The sequence below is a fragment of the Lagopus leucura genome, unplaced genomic scaffold, assembly GCF_019238085.1.
Source record: "Lagopus leucura isolate 7727_CA_CO unplaced genomic scaffold, USGS_WTPT01 60113-0_obj-0_obj, whole genome shotgun sequence".
Classification (NCBI taxonomy): domain Eukaryota; kingdom Metazoa; phylum Chordata; class Aves; order Galliformes; family Phasianidae; genus Lagopus; species Lagopus leucura.
The window spans coordinates 49-16,052 of record NW_024963007.1 but is presented as its reverse complement, the minus strand read 5'-3'; the positions used below and the strand labels follow the sequence as shown (position 1 = coordinate 16,052).

Here is a 16,004-nt window from a genome sequence, read left to right as displayed (position 1 = left end):
CTTTCCGTGGAGCCCTGAGAACATCAGGGAATTTTCCAGCGCTCACCAACCCAATGCAGATGCTGAGAAGGGGAAGGGCAGGAAAATCCCTTGAGATTTGGAAACCACGTGAGGAGTTCTGGGGCTGGAATTACTCGGGAAGTCCCCAGGAAGCAGTGAAGCACTGCGGGGCTGCGTTGGCAATGCGAGGAGTGCCACCTCCCGGAGCATCGTGCCCTGCTTTGGGCTGGATTAACTCTACTCCCTGAGGTTAACGTGGGGCTGTGTTTGGATTTAAGAGAAATAAAGTTGCTAACATACCGATGCTTTAGCCTCAGCCCTACTCTTCCTGCAGCAAAGGAAGGGCATGGGGCGATGTGCAGCCCACAGTGCTGACCCCCATCCCCTGCCCTGTCTCGCAGTTCTGCCAGCCCAGCGGTTGGCAGCTCTTCACAGAGAGGAACCCCCCCACCTTCTTCGTGGCCGTGCTGACCGACATCAACTCAGAGAGGCACTACTGCGCCTGCTTCACCTTCTGGGAGGCTGTGGAGAGCGCGCAGGTACAGCGGGTGTGGGGCTGGGGAAGGGGTGGGGGCTTCTCTGGGTGTCCCCTTGGTGGAAGAACCTGGGATGAAGGATTGGGAAGGGTGTCTGTGCCTTAGTTTGGGCTGATATCTGTGTCACCACAGCCTCAAAGCCACCCCAGGAATGGAGAAGAGGAGGAAGAGGAATCGGCTTCTCCTGTCCAACCGGCACAGCTCTTTGCTCCCAAGAGCCTGGTGCTGGTGTCAAGGCTGGACCACGCTGAGGTGTTCAGGGTAAGTGTGTGGGGCAAGGAGAGGCAGTGAGCAGCCCCAGCATGGAGCTGGTAGCGCTGGGAGCAGCTGGAAGCTCAGCACGGGGCCGACTCCGCACCCAGCATTGCAGAACAGCACAGCCACCCAATTCTGTGAATGCAACACCCGTGAAGAACAGCCCGTTCCTTTGGGGACCTTTATCTCTGCCACCTTTGTTTTCTCCCAGCTCACTGTGTTATGTGGCTGTGACAGGTCTGGGAGGGCATGTGCTGCTTGCAGGTGGCACCAGCTGCCTTGCCCTGTGCTTGTGGTGCGAGGGATCCAAAGGAGGAGTCCATCTGGGGCATACAGAAGATTTGCTGCCAGCTTGGGTGCTGGGTGAGCACCTCATGTGGAGGAGGAGAGCTCCATCACACTTCTCCCCATTCTCCTTGTTTCCCTCCCACTGTGGGGTATTGCTTCTGGGCAGCTGCTTGGAGCTCTTGCTCTCAGCCTGCCCCAGCGTGGGGTGCTCCATCAGGATGTTCAGCCACCACTGGGATTGAGAAGGACTGTCAGGGAATAATGTCACCCATTCTTCAGCCTAGAGCTGTTACAAATGTCAGGCTTCACAGGATGCTCCAATCTTCAGCCTAAAGCTGCAAACTCCAGGCTTTCTAGAACACCAAAGGGACATCCTATGGGGACGGCTGCTCCCACCCCAGCTCAGGCACAGGGCAGCTGGAGAGGGGTGCCAAGGACCACTTCCAGGTGGGGGTTAGAGATCAGAGAATTACAGAACCATTCAGGTTGGAGAAGAGCTCTGAGATCACCAAGTCCAACCCCAACCCACCCCCACTGTGCCCACTATCCCCATGTGCCACATCCCCACGTTCCTTGAATGCCCCTAGGGATGGGGACTCCTCCACTGCCCTGGGCAGTCTGTACCAGTCCTTGACTGGTGTTTGGGGAAGAAATGTTCCCAATACCCAACCTGACCTCCAGGGATGGAGGCTGCTTGTCCTCTGGGCAGCCTGTGCCAGTGCTCTGGCACTGAACCATAACACAGTGCTGTGTGTAGGTAGAATCGCAGAATCATGGAATGTTTTGGTTTGGAAGGGACCTTTGTAGACTCATGGAATCATGGAATGGGTTGAGTTGGAGAGGACCTTTGTAGAGTCACAGAATGGTTGGGGCTGGAAGGGCCCTCTGAAAGCCACCAGGTCGGTGTCTCTGCTGTGCTGAGCATTCCCCATCTGGATGCAGTGCTCCTTCCATCTCCCAGCTTGTACTGACGGTGGGGGTTACTGGGAGGTGTCTGACGATGAGTTGGGCCCATGTTGGCTGATAGGGGGTCACAAAGCAGCAAGTGAGATCAGTGAGACCGACAGAGGAACATGTGAGCAGCAGAGATCTTGGATCGTGAGTCCATTTCCCTTGTTGTGAGCAGTTCATTGTGTGGCATCGCCACGTCTGGTTGGGGTTTGCCTCCACAAAGCTGAGATTCTCTGACATGCACAACTAGTTTGGGGTTGGAGGGCAAAGCCAGGTGAGCCAGGCTGCTGTGGGGGAAAACAGCTCGTGCTTGGGGATGATTTTGGCTGAAATTGGGTCATCTGGTTTATTGCAAGAGAAAGACATTTCCTGCAGAGGTTTGTTCTCTGCATGGCAGTGGTTCCCAGCCCATATGACTTCACCAGCTTGGGGCACTTGGGGTCAGTGAGCACATGGGAGGTGGGCTGGGATCAAGCTGGGTGTTCTCAGGGGTCTTTTCAAATCTTCAAATGGTTGTGTGATTCTGTGATTTCTTGCTGATGTGGGGAGATGGTTTGAAGAGAAAAAGGGATTCCTTGAAGACAGATTGCTCAAATTCTTGATTGACTGGGGTGGTTCCAGCAGCCAATCCATGGCGCAGAGGACGTGCTGCTGGACACTGCCCTGTGATGCATCCTGTGCTGGTGCCGATGCTCGCTCCCAGTGCAGAAGAATCAGTGCCCAACCCTCAGGGAGAAATGGTTCCTTCCTTCATGCCCTATGTTTGAGGCTTTGAGTGGGACCTGATGCAGACGTGCAGGGACCAGGAACCTCCCTCTGCTCATGGTGACCTGGTGGGGATGGCAGGGAAGGTCAGTGTTGCTGGCTGGAAGCAGAGTGCGTGCTGTATACCCCATCCCTGCTGGGAAGGGCTCAGGGGGAGAGGTTGGAGGGAAGACCTGAAGCACTGCAGCCAAGAACCATGGGCTGAGCTCCTTCTTGGGGACAGGCACTGGGCAGGGTGGTGCTACTGGGGACCAGGAGGTGGCTGCCTCCCGCAGCGACGCTCAGCCACGCTGTGCTTCCCTCTGCAGAACAGCCTGGGCTTGATCTACACCATCTATGTGGACGGGCTGAACGTGTCCCTGGAGAATGTCATTGGGAACCTGCTGACATGCACCATCCCCATCACCGGTGGAGCCCAGGTGGGTGCCCGCAGCCTCCCTGCACTGCCTCGTTCCCAGCCCCATGGCATGGGGCAGAGCCATGCTGCGTGGCTGCGTTCTGCTCCTGCCTGCCTGACCCTCCTGCAGGCAGCAGCTCACTGCACCAGCTGCTGGGGGATTGCTGCATGCCCTGCTGCTGGCAGGGCCTGGCTTGTGCAGGCAGCACCTTTCCAAGTGCTGTAGAGCAGAACAATGCAGCTCCATCACCTGGAGCAGCTCAGCCTCTGGGGCAGCTGAGAGCACCTCGCCGTGGGTCAGCAGCTTTGTTCCTTCCCCCTCCACCCCCCCAGGAGCTGCGTAGATCAGTTCATGCTGTGCAAATCCCTGCTGTGGTCTGTGGTCTCCCTGCATCAGAGAGTTTCCCGCTGCTCTTCTTGGGCCCATCTGAGCACACAGAACATTGCTCTGGGTCAACAGGCACAGGCTGTGCATGTCTGTGGTCCCAAGGTTTGAGAACAGACTTAATAGGAAGGGCATCTGGGGCATGGGTAAATGGATGAAACATTGGCTGTGTCTTCAGAGCACTTGGAACCAGTGGCATGTGTTCCACTGTTCAAGTAGTTCTGAAACAGAGGAGCAGAACTGAGCGAGCTCCCATCTTGAAGACATTGATGCTTTTTCACACCCCTCTGTCCAAACTTCCCAAGCTTTCTGAGCATTAAACATTAAAGCAGCACAGTAGATGAGTTCCCACTTAGATATCATACCTGACTCCTGGAAAAGAAGGCACAAAATGAGGTTTGGTAGCTTCTGGTTCTGCTGTGGAAGGTGCTCCCATTCCAGGAGGGCAGCAGGTGGGTGAGTGATGGAGATGGGAGAGGTGGGCAGCTCCCAGGCAGACCCTCTCACAGAAGATGTTTGAAGACAGCAGCACAGCCCCTCTGGAGTTGTTCTGCCACACTAACACTTGGAAAGCAGCTGCAGAGGTGGCATGTGTCCCTGCACTCAGCCAAAGGCAGCACTGCAGCTCTGTGCCTGCAGGCAGAGGCTCTCCCCACTGCCGAGCCCTGTGACCCCAAGGGGGTTTTTGCTCCCTGTCCCCATGCAGGCTGTTGGTTTGGGTGTTTTGTGCCGGGCACAGGCTATGCTCTCAGGCTGACCTCGTGCCCCTGGAGCAGTGCTGGCCCTGGGGCTGGCTGCCAGTCACACCTGGTGCTCTGGAGAAGCAGGCGAGCCACAGCTGAGCCCATGGCCATGCCTGGCTGGGTGCGGGCACCCAACAACATCCCACCCCATCTGGTTCCTCCCAGCTGGAGCCCGCACACAGCAGGAAGAAGGCAGTGAGCTGTGCTTTGGCCACTGCCATTTGTCACCTTCCCGTTCTGGCAGGATCCATCTGTGCCACGGGGACACACAGCACGCTGCGGGGAGGACGGTGTGTTGGTGGCGCTCCCCTCCCTGTGCTTTCCCTCTGCCCCCGCTGTGTCCAAACGCTCTTTCTCAGTGTGGTGGTGGCTGCTTTGCTTTGTCTGTGTGCACCTCTCCTCCTCTGAGAGCTCTGCTCCCCGCTTTGTGCCTCTGTCCCCCCTCATCCAGCTGTGTTTGTGCCTTTCTAACCGACTGTGCTATCTTTGTCTGTCTCTATCTCAGCCTGACGCGGACGACGAAGCAGCGGTACGCACACCTTTTCTTTCTGGGGTCTGTGTCCTCGTTAGCCCCTTCTCTTCTTCCTGTGGAAGGGTCGTGCAAGCAGCTCTGGTGCTGCCACATCCACGGGGCTGGTTCCTGCCCCATGGCATTGCTTCCCCATGGTTAGGAGGCTCGGCTTGCTGCTCGGGTGCAGCTCAGGGTGCTGGCTCTGCCCGGCCAGAAGCCTTTATTGGGAGCAGCCCCCTGAGCCCACAGGGCTGAGCGGGGAGATGGGGCACATGGCCAAACCTACTGCAGAGCAGCACAGCCCTGGAGAAGTGCTCATTGATGTGACGCTGCCCTCGTGCCTCTGGAGAGAGGCCGAGGACCTGCAGGCATCCCAGTGCTGTGGTTTGGAGAAAAACTGCCCAGGAGAAGAAGAGATGAGGCTGTGCCTGCTGTGCTCCAGCCCTGTCCTGGGGGGCACGGAGCTGTTTCTTGGGCACTGTGGTCCTGGGTCCTCATGCTGGCCCCTTGCTGAATGCCACCCCATCACCTCCTGCATTTTCTTGCAGCGGACGATCTCGCTGGGGGCAGGGGACAGGCAGGTGATCCAGACACCCATCAATGACTCGCTTCCCGTCAGCAGCTGCAGTGTGGCTCTGCTCTTCCGGCAGCTCGGTGAGACTTTTCCCCACACCTCCTTGCCAGTGGGTCCAGTGCCAAAAGCAGCCCAGGGCTCAGCTCCAATTGCACAGCATTGGAGAGAGCTACCCTGGCTCTGCCCTCCTGCAAGGGGCAGCAGTGTGCAAGCAGTGTGCAGAGGCAGAGAATCACTGAATCACAGCACGGCCTGGGATGGAAGGGACCTTGTAGATCATAGAGCCATAGAGCAGCTGGGTTGAAAAGGTCCTTACAGATCATGGGGTCATCATTGGATTGGAAGGGACCTTATAGATCACTGAGCCATGAAATGGTTGGGTTGGAAGGGACCTCTCAGCTCTACCCCTGCCCTGGGCTGGATCCCCCTCCTCCAAGCTCAGGCTGCTCAGGGCCCCATCCAAAGCCCTGGGCACCTCCAGCGATGGGGCACCCACAGCTCTGGGCAGCAGCACCAGGGCTGCATCACCTCTGGGTGAAACATTTCCCCCATATCTGACCCCATTTCCCCTCTTCCAGTTTAAAGCCATTCCCCCGTGTCCCATCGCTGTCTCTGTACAGAGCTGCCTTCCTCCTGCATATCAGCTCCTTCAGGCCTCCAAGTGCCTTTCCAAGGGATGGGCACCACAGGTGCCCCCCTGGAGGGTGTCAGCTCCTCTGTTGTGCAGGATGTGGAGATGAGGAACAGGTTGTGAGGATCTGTCCTGGAGCACAGGAGGGGAACCCTCTTTCTGAGCACTGCTCTCTCCCTTCTCCCCAGGCATCACCAATGTGCTGTATCTCTTCTGTGCAGCGCTCACTGAGCACAAGATCCTGTTTCTCTCCAGCAGCTACCAGCGGCTCACCGATGCCTGCCGGGCTCTCCTTGCACTTATGTTCCCCCTTAAGTACAGGTGAGAGAGGAGCTTCAAGCCTCAGACTGAGCTGGGGCACTACCTGGGCTACCTAACACCCCTTTCTCCATAATTACCTGGGCAGTAATTATTTGTGCTGTACACATTGCTGGTGCAGGGTGGGCTGTAAAGGATGTGCGTGGCTCTCAGAGCTCCTTCCCTGGAGCCTTTTCTGTGTGCCAGTGCATCATTGAGCCACGGAGTGGGTGGGTTGGAAGGGACCTTATAGATCATAGAGCTACTGGATGGTTGGGCTGGAAGGATCCTTAAAGATCACAGAACCGTGGAATGACAGAGTGGTTGGGATGGAAGAGTGTTGGTGAGCAGGAGAGCGCTGAGGGCGTGCTGTTGGGCTGTGCTCCCCCAGGAGGGCAGGGAGCAGATGCTAGGTCCTGGCAGGGCTCAGCTGGCTGCAGCAACGCTCATCTCTTGTTGCAGTTTCACGTACGTACCCATCCTGCCTGCACAGCTCCTGGAGGTACTGAGCACGCCGACACCCTTCATTATCGGGGTCCACTCCATCTTCCAGTCGGAGACACAGGAGCTGGTGAGACCCCATGAGCTGGCAGCAAGGGAAGCAGTGGGACCACAGAACTCAGAGCCATGGGGGTGTGCAGCTCCCCCAGTGCAGTGCCCCCATGCAGCTCGCCCCAGCAGCTGTACGCGGTGTCCAGGCAGGTTTGGATCTCTGCACAGAAGGAGACTCCCTTACCTGTCTGGGCAGCTGTGCCAGGGCTCTGCCACCCTCACAGCACACAGCTCTTCCTCACACTCACACACAACTCCCTGGGCTCCAGTCTGCGCCCGCTGCCCCTTGTCCTGGTGCTGGGCACCACCAAACACAGCCCAGCCCCTTCCTCCTCACCTCCAACCCTTCAGATATCCACCAGCTCTGCTCAGACCCCCTCAGCCTTCTCTCCTCCATGTGCACAGCCCTGGGACTCTCAGCCTGTCCCCAGCAGGAGCTGCTCCAGGCTTCTCCCATCTCTGCACCCTCAGCTGGGCTCTATCAGCAGTTCCCAGCCTGCCTGCAACTGGGGAGCCCCATACTGGACACAGTGCTGCAGCTGTGCCCCCCAGTGCAGAACAGAGGGCAGGAGCACCTCCCTGCCCTGCTGGCCACACTCTGTGCAGAGCAGCCAAGGGTCCCATTGGCCCTCTGGGCCACCAGGGCACACTGCTGGCTCATGGTCAGCCTTGCTGTCCACCAGGATCCCCAGGTCTTTCCCTGCACAGCTCCTTTGCAGCAGCTCAGCCCCCAACACGTCCTGATGTGAGCAGCCACATCCCAAGCCCTGCTTCAGGCAGCAGCTGAGCTCTCAGCTCATGCTCATGGTGCTGTGCTGGCTGCCAGCTCAGGCTGTGCTCCACGCTGGCTGGGGCTGCTCTGCCTGGGTCAGGTCTCCGTTCCGTGCCACAGCAGCTGGGTTAACTGAGGATTTGATTTTGAAGCTCAGCTGGCAGCGCTGGTCCAAGAAGCTGTGCTGGCACTTCAGCCTGACAGACTTCAGTGTAGAAACTGAATGAAATGAAAGCGTAATGAGCCTGATCTCAACTGAAACAAGCTTTTGTGCAACCTTCTGAGCAAACTGAACAGCGCCATTCTGGTGAAGCGGGAAGGAGTCTGTGCTGGGGCTGATGTCAGTGTGTTCCCTGTGAGAGCTCACCCAGCTTGTGGTCTCCACAGCAGGCAGTGATGGGAACCCCTTACAGTTCATGTATCACAAGTGTTTGCATATTTAATAGACAAGAGAAAATAGCTGCTGAGGGCTGGAATGCTTGAGCTTGCAGTGGGCAGAGAGGAGACAGATTGTTGTTCCCCACATCCCCTCTCTTTGGCTGGGTTGTTTCTCTGTTAGCTCACCATTACCAGCAGGAGGTGGTGGGCTGTGGCTTGGCACTGTCTCACTCCTGTCTCGCCCCTTTCAGCTGGATGTTGTTATCGCCGACCTGGATGGGGGCACAGTGAATGTCCCTGAGTGTGTGCACATCTCCCTGCTCCCTGAGCCTCTCCTTCAGCAGACCCGTGAAGCCCTCTCCATGGTAAGTGCCACAGCTGGGCTCTCCCAGCAGTTCCTGTGTTGAACTGGGAAGCTCAGCACTGGATGTGCTGCAGCTGTGCCCTCCCCAGGGCAGAGCAGAAGGGAGGAGCTCCCTGTCCTGTTGGCCATGCTCTATGCAATGCACCCTGGGCTCCCATTGTCTATCCTGGCCACCAAAGCACACTGCTGGCTCATGGTCAGTGTGTGGTCAACCATTGGTCAACTGTTGGACACCCAAGTCCTCCACAGAGCAACTTTAAAGCACCTCTTTGTAATGCATTCCAGGGTCCCGTTGTCCTTCTTGGCCACCAAGGCACACTGCTGGTTCCTGGTCAGCTTTTGGTCAACCGTTGGTCAACTGTTGATCGACCACAATGCCATTGGCCTCCCTGGCCACCAGGGCACAGTGCTGCCTCATGGTCATCCTGTTAGCCATGGTGGCCTCTGGTGCATGGTTCTGCTGTAGGGTTCATCTGCCAAAGGTTTCTGGGAATCAGGGCAGGAAACAGCTGCAGCCTTGATGTTGATTTGCTGGCAGTGAGAGCATTCCCAGCCTGCTGGCCCTGCAGAGCGGGTGCTGGGACAGTGCAGCCAAACAGCAGCTGGAGAGAATCAGAGTCATAGAATTGTAGAATGGTAGTGTGGGAAGGGACTGCAAAGCCCCAGTTCTGCCATGGTCTGGGTGCCCCCCACCAGCTCAGGCTGCTCAAGGCCCCATCCTTTGCACCTGCTGGGATGGGGCATCCGTGCTGCTCTCAGGGCAGGCTGTGTCAGGGCCTCAGCACACTCTGCCTGGCTGTGGGCAGCCCCTGGCATGGCAGAAGCCTTTCCCATAGCTACCGATTGCTTCAAGTCTGTCCATGGGTCCCTAAGAACACACCTGTGGGTCCTGCTGAGCTTCTGGGGAATGCAGCTTCGTGTGAGCACAGATCCCCAGGGCCTGAATGTGCCTTGTGCCTTTCTGCAGGTCTTGGACCCAGAGCTGGAGGTGGCAGATCTGGCATTCCCCCCTTCTACGATTTCTGCTTCATCTCTCAAAATGCAGGTGGGTGAAATGGGGCCGCACACAGGGCCTCGAGAAGCAGAGAGCCCAGGCACAAGGCTGCCATCTCTGCCAGGCATCCAGCACCCTGCTCTGGGATGGGAGCTTCACAAGTGGCCGCAGGGCTACAAGAGCTCCTTGCAGGGCTACAAGAGCTCCTTCCTGCATGCATGTGGTCTCAGAGATGCTGGCAAGGGGAGAGCACTGGAGATCTATCTCCCACCTCCTCTGTTCTTTAGAAGGTCCCTGAGTTTCCTGCCCTGTTCAGCAGAGGCTGATGCTGACACGTGAATGTGATCCCTTTGCCCCGTGGTCCCTTTGTCCTCCTGACTGCACTGTCCGTCCCTTTGCACAGGACAAGGAGATCCGGGCTGTCTTCCTCCGCTTGTTTGCACAGCTGCTGCAGGGCTACCGTTGGTGTCTGCACATCATCCGCATCCATCCTGAGCCCGTCATCCGCTTCCACAAGGTACGGCCTGGATGTGGGCATGGGCCTGGCCCTGCTCCCAGCATTGGTGCTGGGAGGAGGAGGCCAGCATGGAGCAGCTTCTCTGCTCCAGGGCCTCGTGGCCACACCATAGAACAGCTCTTCACACTGCCCTGCGTGGCCGTGGGATGACTCTTTTGGAAGTGGGTTTGCACTGAGGTCAGGGAGAGAGAATGCGTGGAAAGGGTCGCATAAATATAGCTGTGTCTGCAAGTGAAGTCCTGTGCTTCCAGCAGGTGATTTCTGCACCACTGCCAGCTCCACCTGCATCCCTTGTTTGTCCTTGAGTGTCCCAAGGTCGTATGTGGGTCAGATGCCATTTCCCTGTTTATGCCCGAGCACAGTGCAGCTGGGGCTGTGTGCCTCCTGGGCTGAGACACGGCTTTTCCCCATGCCTGGAGACAGGAAGCAAGACCCGGGGAGAGGAAACAGCAGCGCCTTGGGGCTGTTGGCAAAGCCAAGGCAGGAGAGGAGCAAAACATGGGAGGTGTTGGGGTTCTGTGGAGGAAATCTAACTCAGCAGAAGGCAACGGGAGCAGAGGGATGCAAGCTCAGCGTGGCCATGGCATCAGCTCCTGTCCTGATGGTACCACGCTTCCCTCTTGCAGGCAGCCTTCCTGGGGCAGAGGGGGCTGACGGAAGATGACTTCCTTACCAAGGTGCTGGAGGGCATGGCCTTTGCTGGCTTTGTGACAGAGAGGGGAGCTCCGTACCGCTCCATCGACCTCTTCGATGAGGTGAGCGCTCCTCTGGGGTTGGGGGCTGCTGAGGATGGTGAATGGGGGCTGCTGGGGATGGGGGGTGGAGGCTGCTGGGGATGGAGGCTGCTGGAGATGGAGGATGGAGGCTGCTGGGGATTGGGGATGGGGGCTGTTGGGGATGGGGGATGGGGGCTGCTGGGGATGAAGGCTGCTGGGGATGGAGGCGACTGAGGATGAAGGATGGAGGCTGCTGGGGATGGAGGCTGCCGAGGATGGGGGATGGGGGCTGCTGAGGATGAAGGATGGAGGCTGCTGGGGATGAAGGCTGCCGAGGATGGGGGATGGGGGCTGCTGAGGGTGAAGAATGGAGGCTGCTGGGGATGAGGGATGGAGGCTGCTGGGGATGGGGGCTGCTGAGGATGAAGGATGGAGACTGCTGGGGATGGAGGCTGCTGGGGATGGGGGTGGAGGCTACTGGGGATGGAGGCTGCTGGGGATGGAGCCAGGGAATCGTAGGATGCTGGATCCTGCCCAGCAGGCAGCTGCTCCTCTCACCCATCTCTTCTTCCAGCTTGTTGCTTATGAAGTGAAGCGCATGCGTGCAGAAGAGGGGAACAAGCAGAAAATATTGCGGCACATTAAGGAGCTGGCAGAGAAACTTTACAAAAATGTGAGTGCAGGAGGGGAACCTGCTCTGACGGGAGGGTTGGGAGAACCTGGCTGAGAGCCCATGTCCATCTGTCCTTCCTCCACTCATGTTACTGTAACTGGTGCTGGAAACACTGTTATGGAAACTGCTGCTGGACCCCAGGGTGTCTGCCTGGCCTCAGCCTCTCCCTCGCTTCCTGAGTGGAGGTATTCCTGTTTTTGGTGGTCTGGGCATTAGGCACTTCCTTCCCCTTGTTCTGGAGCAGCTGCTGCCCGTGCTGACTGGCCTAAGATGCCTTTAGCCATCCCAGCCCTGAGCTCCTGAGTGCTTTTTGCTCTTTGCTGTGTGCTCAGCGTGCTGTCCCTGCGGCTCCTGAGAGCAGAGTATGATGGTACTGTGAGCTGACAGCCTGCCCTCAGCACTGCTAGGTTCTGGAGGCTGCAAAGTGCTGCTGGGAGAGGAAAGGAACACAGGCTGCTGAGAGATGCCCCTGCGAGCCTGCGGGATGATGCACGACTTCCTCGTGGCTGAAAAGAAACTCTGTTTGCTGTGCCAGGAGAACCCATACCCCGCCGTGACCATGCACAAAGTGCAGAAGCCCACGGAAGGCTGTCATCTGCGCCTGCACCAGAAGCCCTTCCCACGTTTGGATGAGGGCACAGTGCAGTGGATCATCGATCAGGCCACAGCCAAGCTACAGACAGCTCCTCCAGCTGTGAAAGCAGAGAAGAAGTGCATGGTTCCTTCAGGCCCCCCCCATTGGTACGTGTGCTCAGACCCACCTCGTACTTCTCTCCTCCATGCTCACAGCCCCAAGGCTCTCAGCCTGTCCCCAGCAGGAGCTGCTCCAGACCCCCATCATCTCTGCACCCTGAGCTGGGCTCTCTCTCTTCCCAGTCTGCCTGGAACTGGGGAGTTCCTCACTGGGTGCAGTGCTGCAGATGTGCCCCCCAGTGGAGAGCAGAAGGCAGGAGCACCTCCCTGCCCTGCTGGCCATCTTCTGTGCCACGTGTTGGCCTTCTGAGCCACCAAGGCATACTGCTGGCTCATGATCAGCGTGTGGTCAGTCGTTGGTCAGCCTGTTGGACCCCCAGGTTCTTCTCTACAGAGCCCTTTTGCAGTGGCTCAGCCCCAATCCGTCCCGATGCTGTAGTTGTTCCTCCCCAGGTGCAGGACTCTATTCTTGCCCTTGTACTTTAGGGTAGTGCCATCATCTCAACATCACTGTCCCCGTTAGCCTCTCCCCTTCTGGCTGCTCAGAGGTCCCTCAGCTCCACCAACCAGCATGAGAGGACTGCTGAAATCCCTTCAGCGTCCTCCCACAGCACTGCCTGTGTGGAGCATTGGGACACCCATTCTTCCACTCCCTGGGCTGCGACCCTGCCCTGCCTGAACCGCATCGCTTCTCTCTCCAGCAGCCATCATGGAGCGAAATGGCAACGCCTTGGCCAACAGCGCCCGCCGCCTGGAGGTGGTTCGGAACTGCATCTCCTATGTCTTTGAGAACAAGATGTTAGAAGCCAAAAAGGTGAGGAGGGCTCCCGAGAAGCGGGCAGAAGAATGCTTCTCCTCCATGGCATTCCTTGCTTGTATCCAGACCTCTGCCGGGCAGCTCTGTTTCCGTGCTCACTTGTCCTCTGAGCACTGTTCCTCCTTCTTGTGTCCCTGGGTTCCTGGCTGCTCACCCCACTGCAGGGTCTATCCTGTGGAGGTGGCTGACCCTGGAGCTCTGGGGCTGTGCTACAGCTGCCCAGATGCTGTTTATCACGCTGCTTTGATCCATGTGTGACAGCACAGTGTCAGCCAACACAGCCAGGGCGAGGTGCCCCTCCTGCACCTCTCCCTGTGGGCTGACTCTGACTTCAGGAGCTCATCTGCTCCCCATCTTTCCCTGCAGTTGTTCCCTGCTGTGCTGCGTGCCATGAAAGGCCGAGCGGCCCGGCATTGCCTGACCCAGGAGCTGAATCTGCACGTGCAGCAGAACCGTGCCGTGCTGGACCACCAGCAGTTCGACTTCATCGTCCGTATGATGAACTGCTGCTTGCAGGTAGGGAAGGAGAGCATCACCCAGTGTGGGAGAAATTGTGGGGTGGGAGTGGGAGCAGACCTGGCCATCCTGAAGTGGATCCTCCTGTAAGCTCTGCTCTTTTCCCCAGGACTGCACGGCCATGGATGAGCATGGGATTGCAGCCGCGCTCCTGCCGCTGGTCACCGCTTTCTGTCGAGTGAGTATCTGCAGTGTCCTGGTGTCTGGTGTGGCCCTCACAGCCTCAGAACTCCTTGGAGGCTGCAGAGACTGGGTTAGGGGCAGATTGTCCCCTCGATGCTTCTTGGGGCATGAAATTCTGCCCAGTATCTTTCAGCCATGCACAAGCTTGGCTGAGCTGAAACACCTGGGGAAAAGCTGCTTAGGACTGGGGATGCACTCATGTATCCGTCAGGCTGGGCTGAGATTACAGTTATCTAGGTTAGAAAAACCCTTCTGTATTATCAAATCCAACCACTGAGCTGACCTACCAAGTCCCATCACAAAACAGCGTCCCTTAGTGCTGTGTCTGCACGTCCCTTAAATGTCTGCAGGGATGGGGACTCCACCACAGCCCCGAGCAGCACATTGTAATGCTTGATAAGATTCTGCCTTCTAGAAAGCATCTGTAGCATGAGGCTCTCCTGGGCCCTCAGGGTAGGTGCTGAGCAAACCTGAGAAGTGTTTGCAAGGACTCCTTGGAGGAACTGTGGTGCTGGTGTCCCTCCTGCGTGTCCAAGGGTGTGCTGCCTTTCCTGGCAGCAGGAGAGAGCAAGAATGATCTGGAGAGGAGAGGCTGGCACAAGGACTGCGTTCAGATAAAACTCTTCTGTCCCTCTTCTGCTTCCTCAGAAACTGAGCCCAGGCATCACGCAGTTTGCCTACAGCTGTGTGCAGGAGCACGTGGTGTGGACCAACATCCAGTTCTGGGAAGCTATGTTCTACAGTGATGTGCAGAACCACATCCGAGCCTTGTACCTGGACAGCAGTGAGGAGAACCACACAGATGAGGTGAGTGGGGGCAGCTGGGTTCCTGCAGAGCAGCTGCGTGGGGGCAGCTCTCCCTTGATGTCCGTGGGATGGGTGGGGTGCTGGAAGCAGCCCAAGGGACTGCATCCTGGCACTGGGAGAGCCCTGTGAAGGCCAGCAGCTCTCCTGTCCATGCAGACCTCTGACATTCGTTCCATCTCCTTCAGGAGGGCGCGGAGGAACCCCAAGAAGCCAGGTCTGCCCTTGAGATAGCATCAGAGCAGCTGAGGCTGTGGCCCACCATGAGCCGAGAGAAGCAGCAGGAACTGATCCAAAAGGAGGAGAGCACAGTTTTCAGCCAGGCCATCCACTATGCCAACCGCATGAGCTACCTGCTGCTGCCTCTGGACACCAGCAAGAACCGCCTGCTGCGCAGCTCCGGGCTGGGGGATGTGGAGAGCGTCAGCAACAGCTTTGTCACCAACAGGTCAGGAGGGCTGGAGGACTGCAGGGGGAGCGGAGCAGCCCAATCTGGGGACTCGGGGCTCCTTGGAGCATCCAGATTATTTGGCTTCGAGTTGGAATCGGTGAAAGTTGCACTGCCCAGGGCAGGAGTGGAAGCTCCTTTGGGTTTGGGTTCATCTCAAGGGAGGGGTCTCCCCTGGGCTCTCCTGCGTAGGCAGGGCCCTCCTGCTCTGGGTTATGGCAACGGAGAGGAGCACTCTGAGCTAACTGCTCTCTCCTGCACGGCAGCATCGCTGGCAGCGTGGCCGAGAGCTACGACACGGAAAGTGGATTTGAGGATGCTGAAAGCTCGGATGTGGCCAACTACGTGGTGCGGTTCATCAACCGCTTCGTGGACAAAGTGTGCACTGAGAGCGGAGTCACCAACGAGCACCTGAAGGGGCTGCACGTCATGATCCCTGGTAATGGGCCCTGCAGCAGTGCTGGGGCTGGGTGGCCGCGTGGTTCCACCGGGGGTCCCCATCAGCTGCGGGGGCTGTACAGGAGGGGCTCTGGAAGAGGCAGTGGGGATGCCAAGAGGTGGAGCCTGGGTGATCTGTGGGACAGCTCATGGTCTCTGACTGCGTGTTTGTCCACAGATATCGTGCAGATGCACATAGAGACACTGGATGCTGTGCACAGGGAGAGCAAGAGGCTTCCTCCCATCCAGAAGGTACTGACCTGACGTGCGACGCTTCGGGGGAACGTTCTGGTGCTGTTCTACCAGTCTTCAGAAACCTAAACTCCTCGTTTTACACCCCTGTAGCCAAAGCTGCTGCGCCCCAACCTGTTGGTGGGTGAGGAGTGTGTGATGGAGGGGCTGCGTGTGTACCTCATGCCCGACGGGAGGGAGGAGGCCGCCGGGGGGAATATTGGTGGTCCACCTCTTCTCCCTGCGGAAGGAGCCATCTTCCTCACCACGTACCGCATCATCTTCAAAGGCACTCCCACAGACCCCCTGGGTAAGGATCGTGCATGCACCACACCCTCCGTCTGCATGGGCTGGTGGTGTCTGGGGAGGAGGTGGCCAGAAGCTGTCCTGGAACAGTGGCTGCAACTTGCCTTGCTGTAGGAGTCACCTCTGAGGGCCTTGGGTGTAAGACCAGAGCACTGGCTGGGGGCTTTGGGGTTCCTTCCAACCCAACCGTCCTGTGGTTCTGTAGTCTGTAAGGTCCCTTCCAACTCGACCACTCTATGGCTCTGTTATCTATAAGGACCCATCCAACC

The 16,004-nt window shown here is 57.9% G+C and overlaps 1 protein-coding gene across 1 annotated transcript; it reads left to right on the top strand.

The window, feature by feature from the left end:
• Nucleotides 1-334: 334 nt before the first annotated feature.
• On the top strand, nt 335-15,782 carry LOC122190926 (myotubularin-related protein 5-like; the record flags this gene model as incomplete). The annotated part of the gene is made up of 20 exons (XM_042891075.1): nt 335-539; nt 669-797; nt 3,104-3,214; nt 5,380-5,485; nt 6,225-6,357; nt 6,796-6,904; nt 8,287-8,400; nt 9,367-9,444; nt 9,797-9,910; nt 10,537-10,665; nt 11,201-11,299; nt 11,835-12,048; nt 12,694-12,806; nt 13,176-13,325; nt 13,435-13,503; nt 14,157-14,315; nt 14,501-14,760; nt 15,027-15,199; nt 15,377-15,450; nt 15,544-15,782. Coding segments are annotated over 20 exons (2,778 nt in total), but the record flags the coding sequence as incomplete, so codon positions are not given.
• Nucleotides 15,783-16,004: the final 222 nt, after the last annotated feature.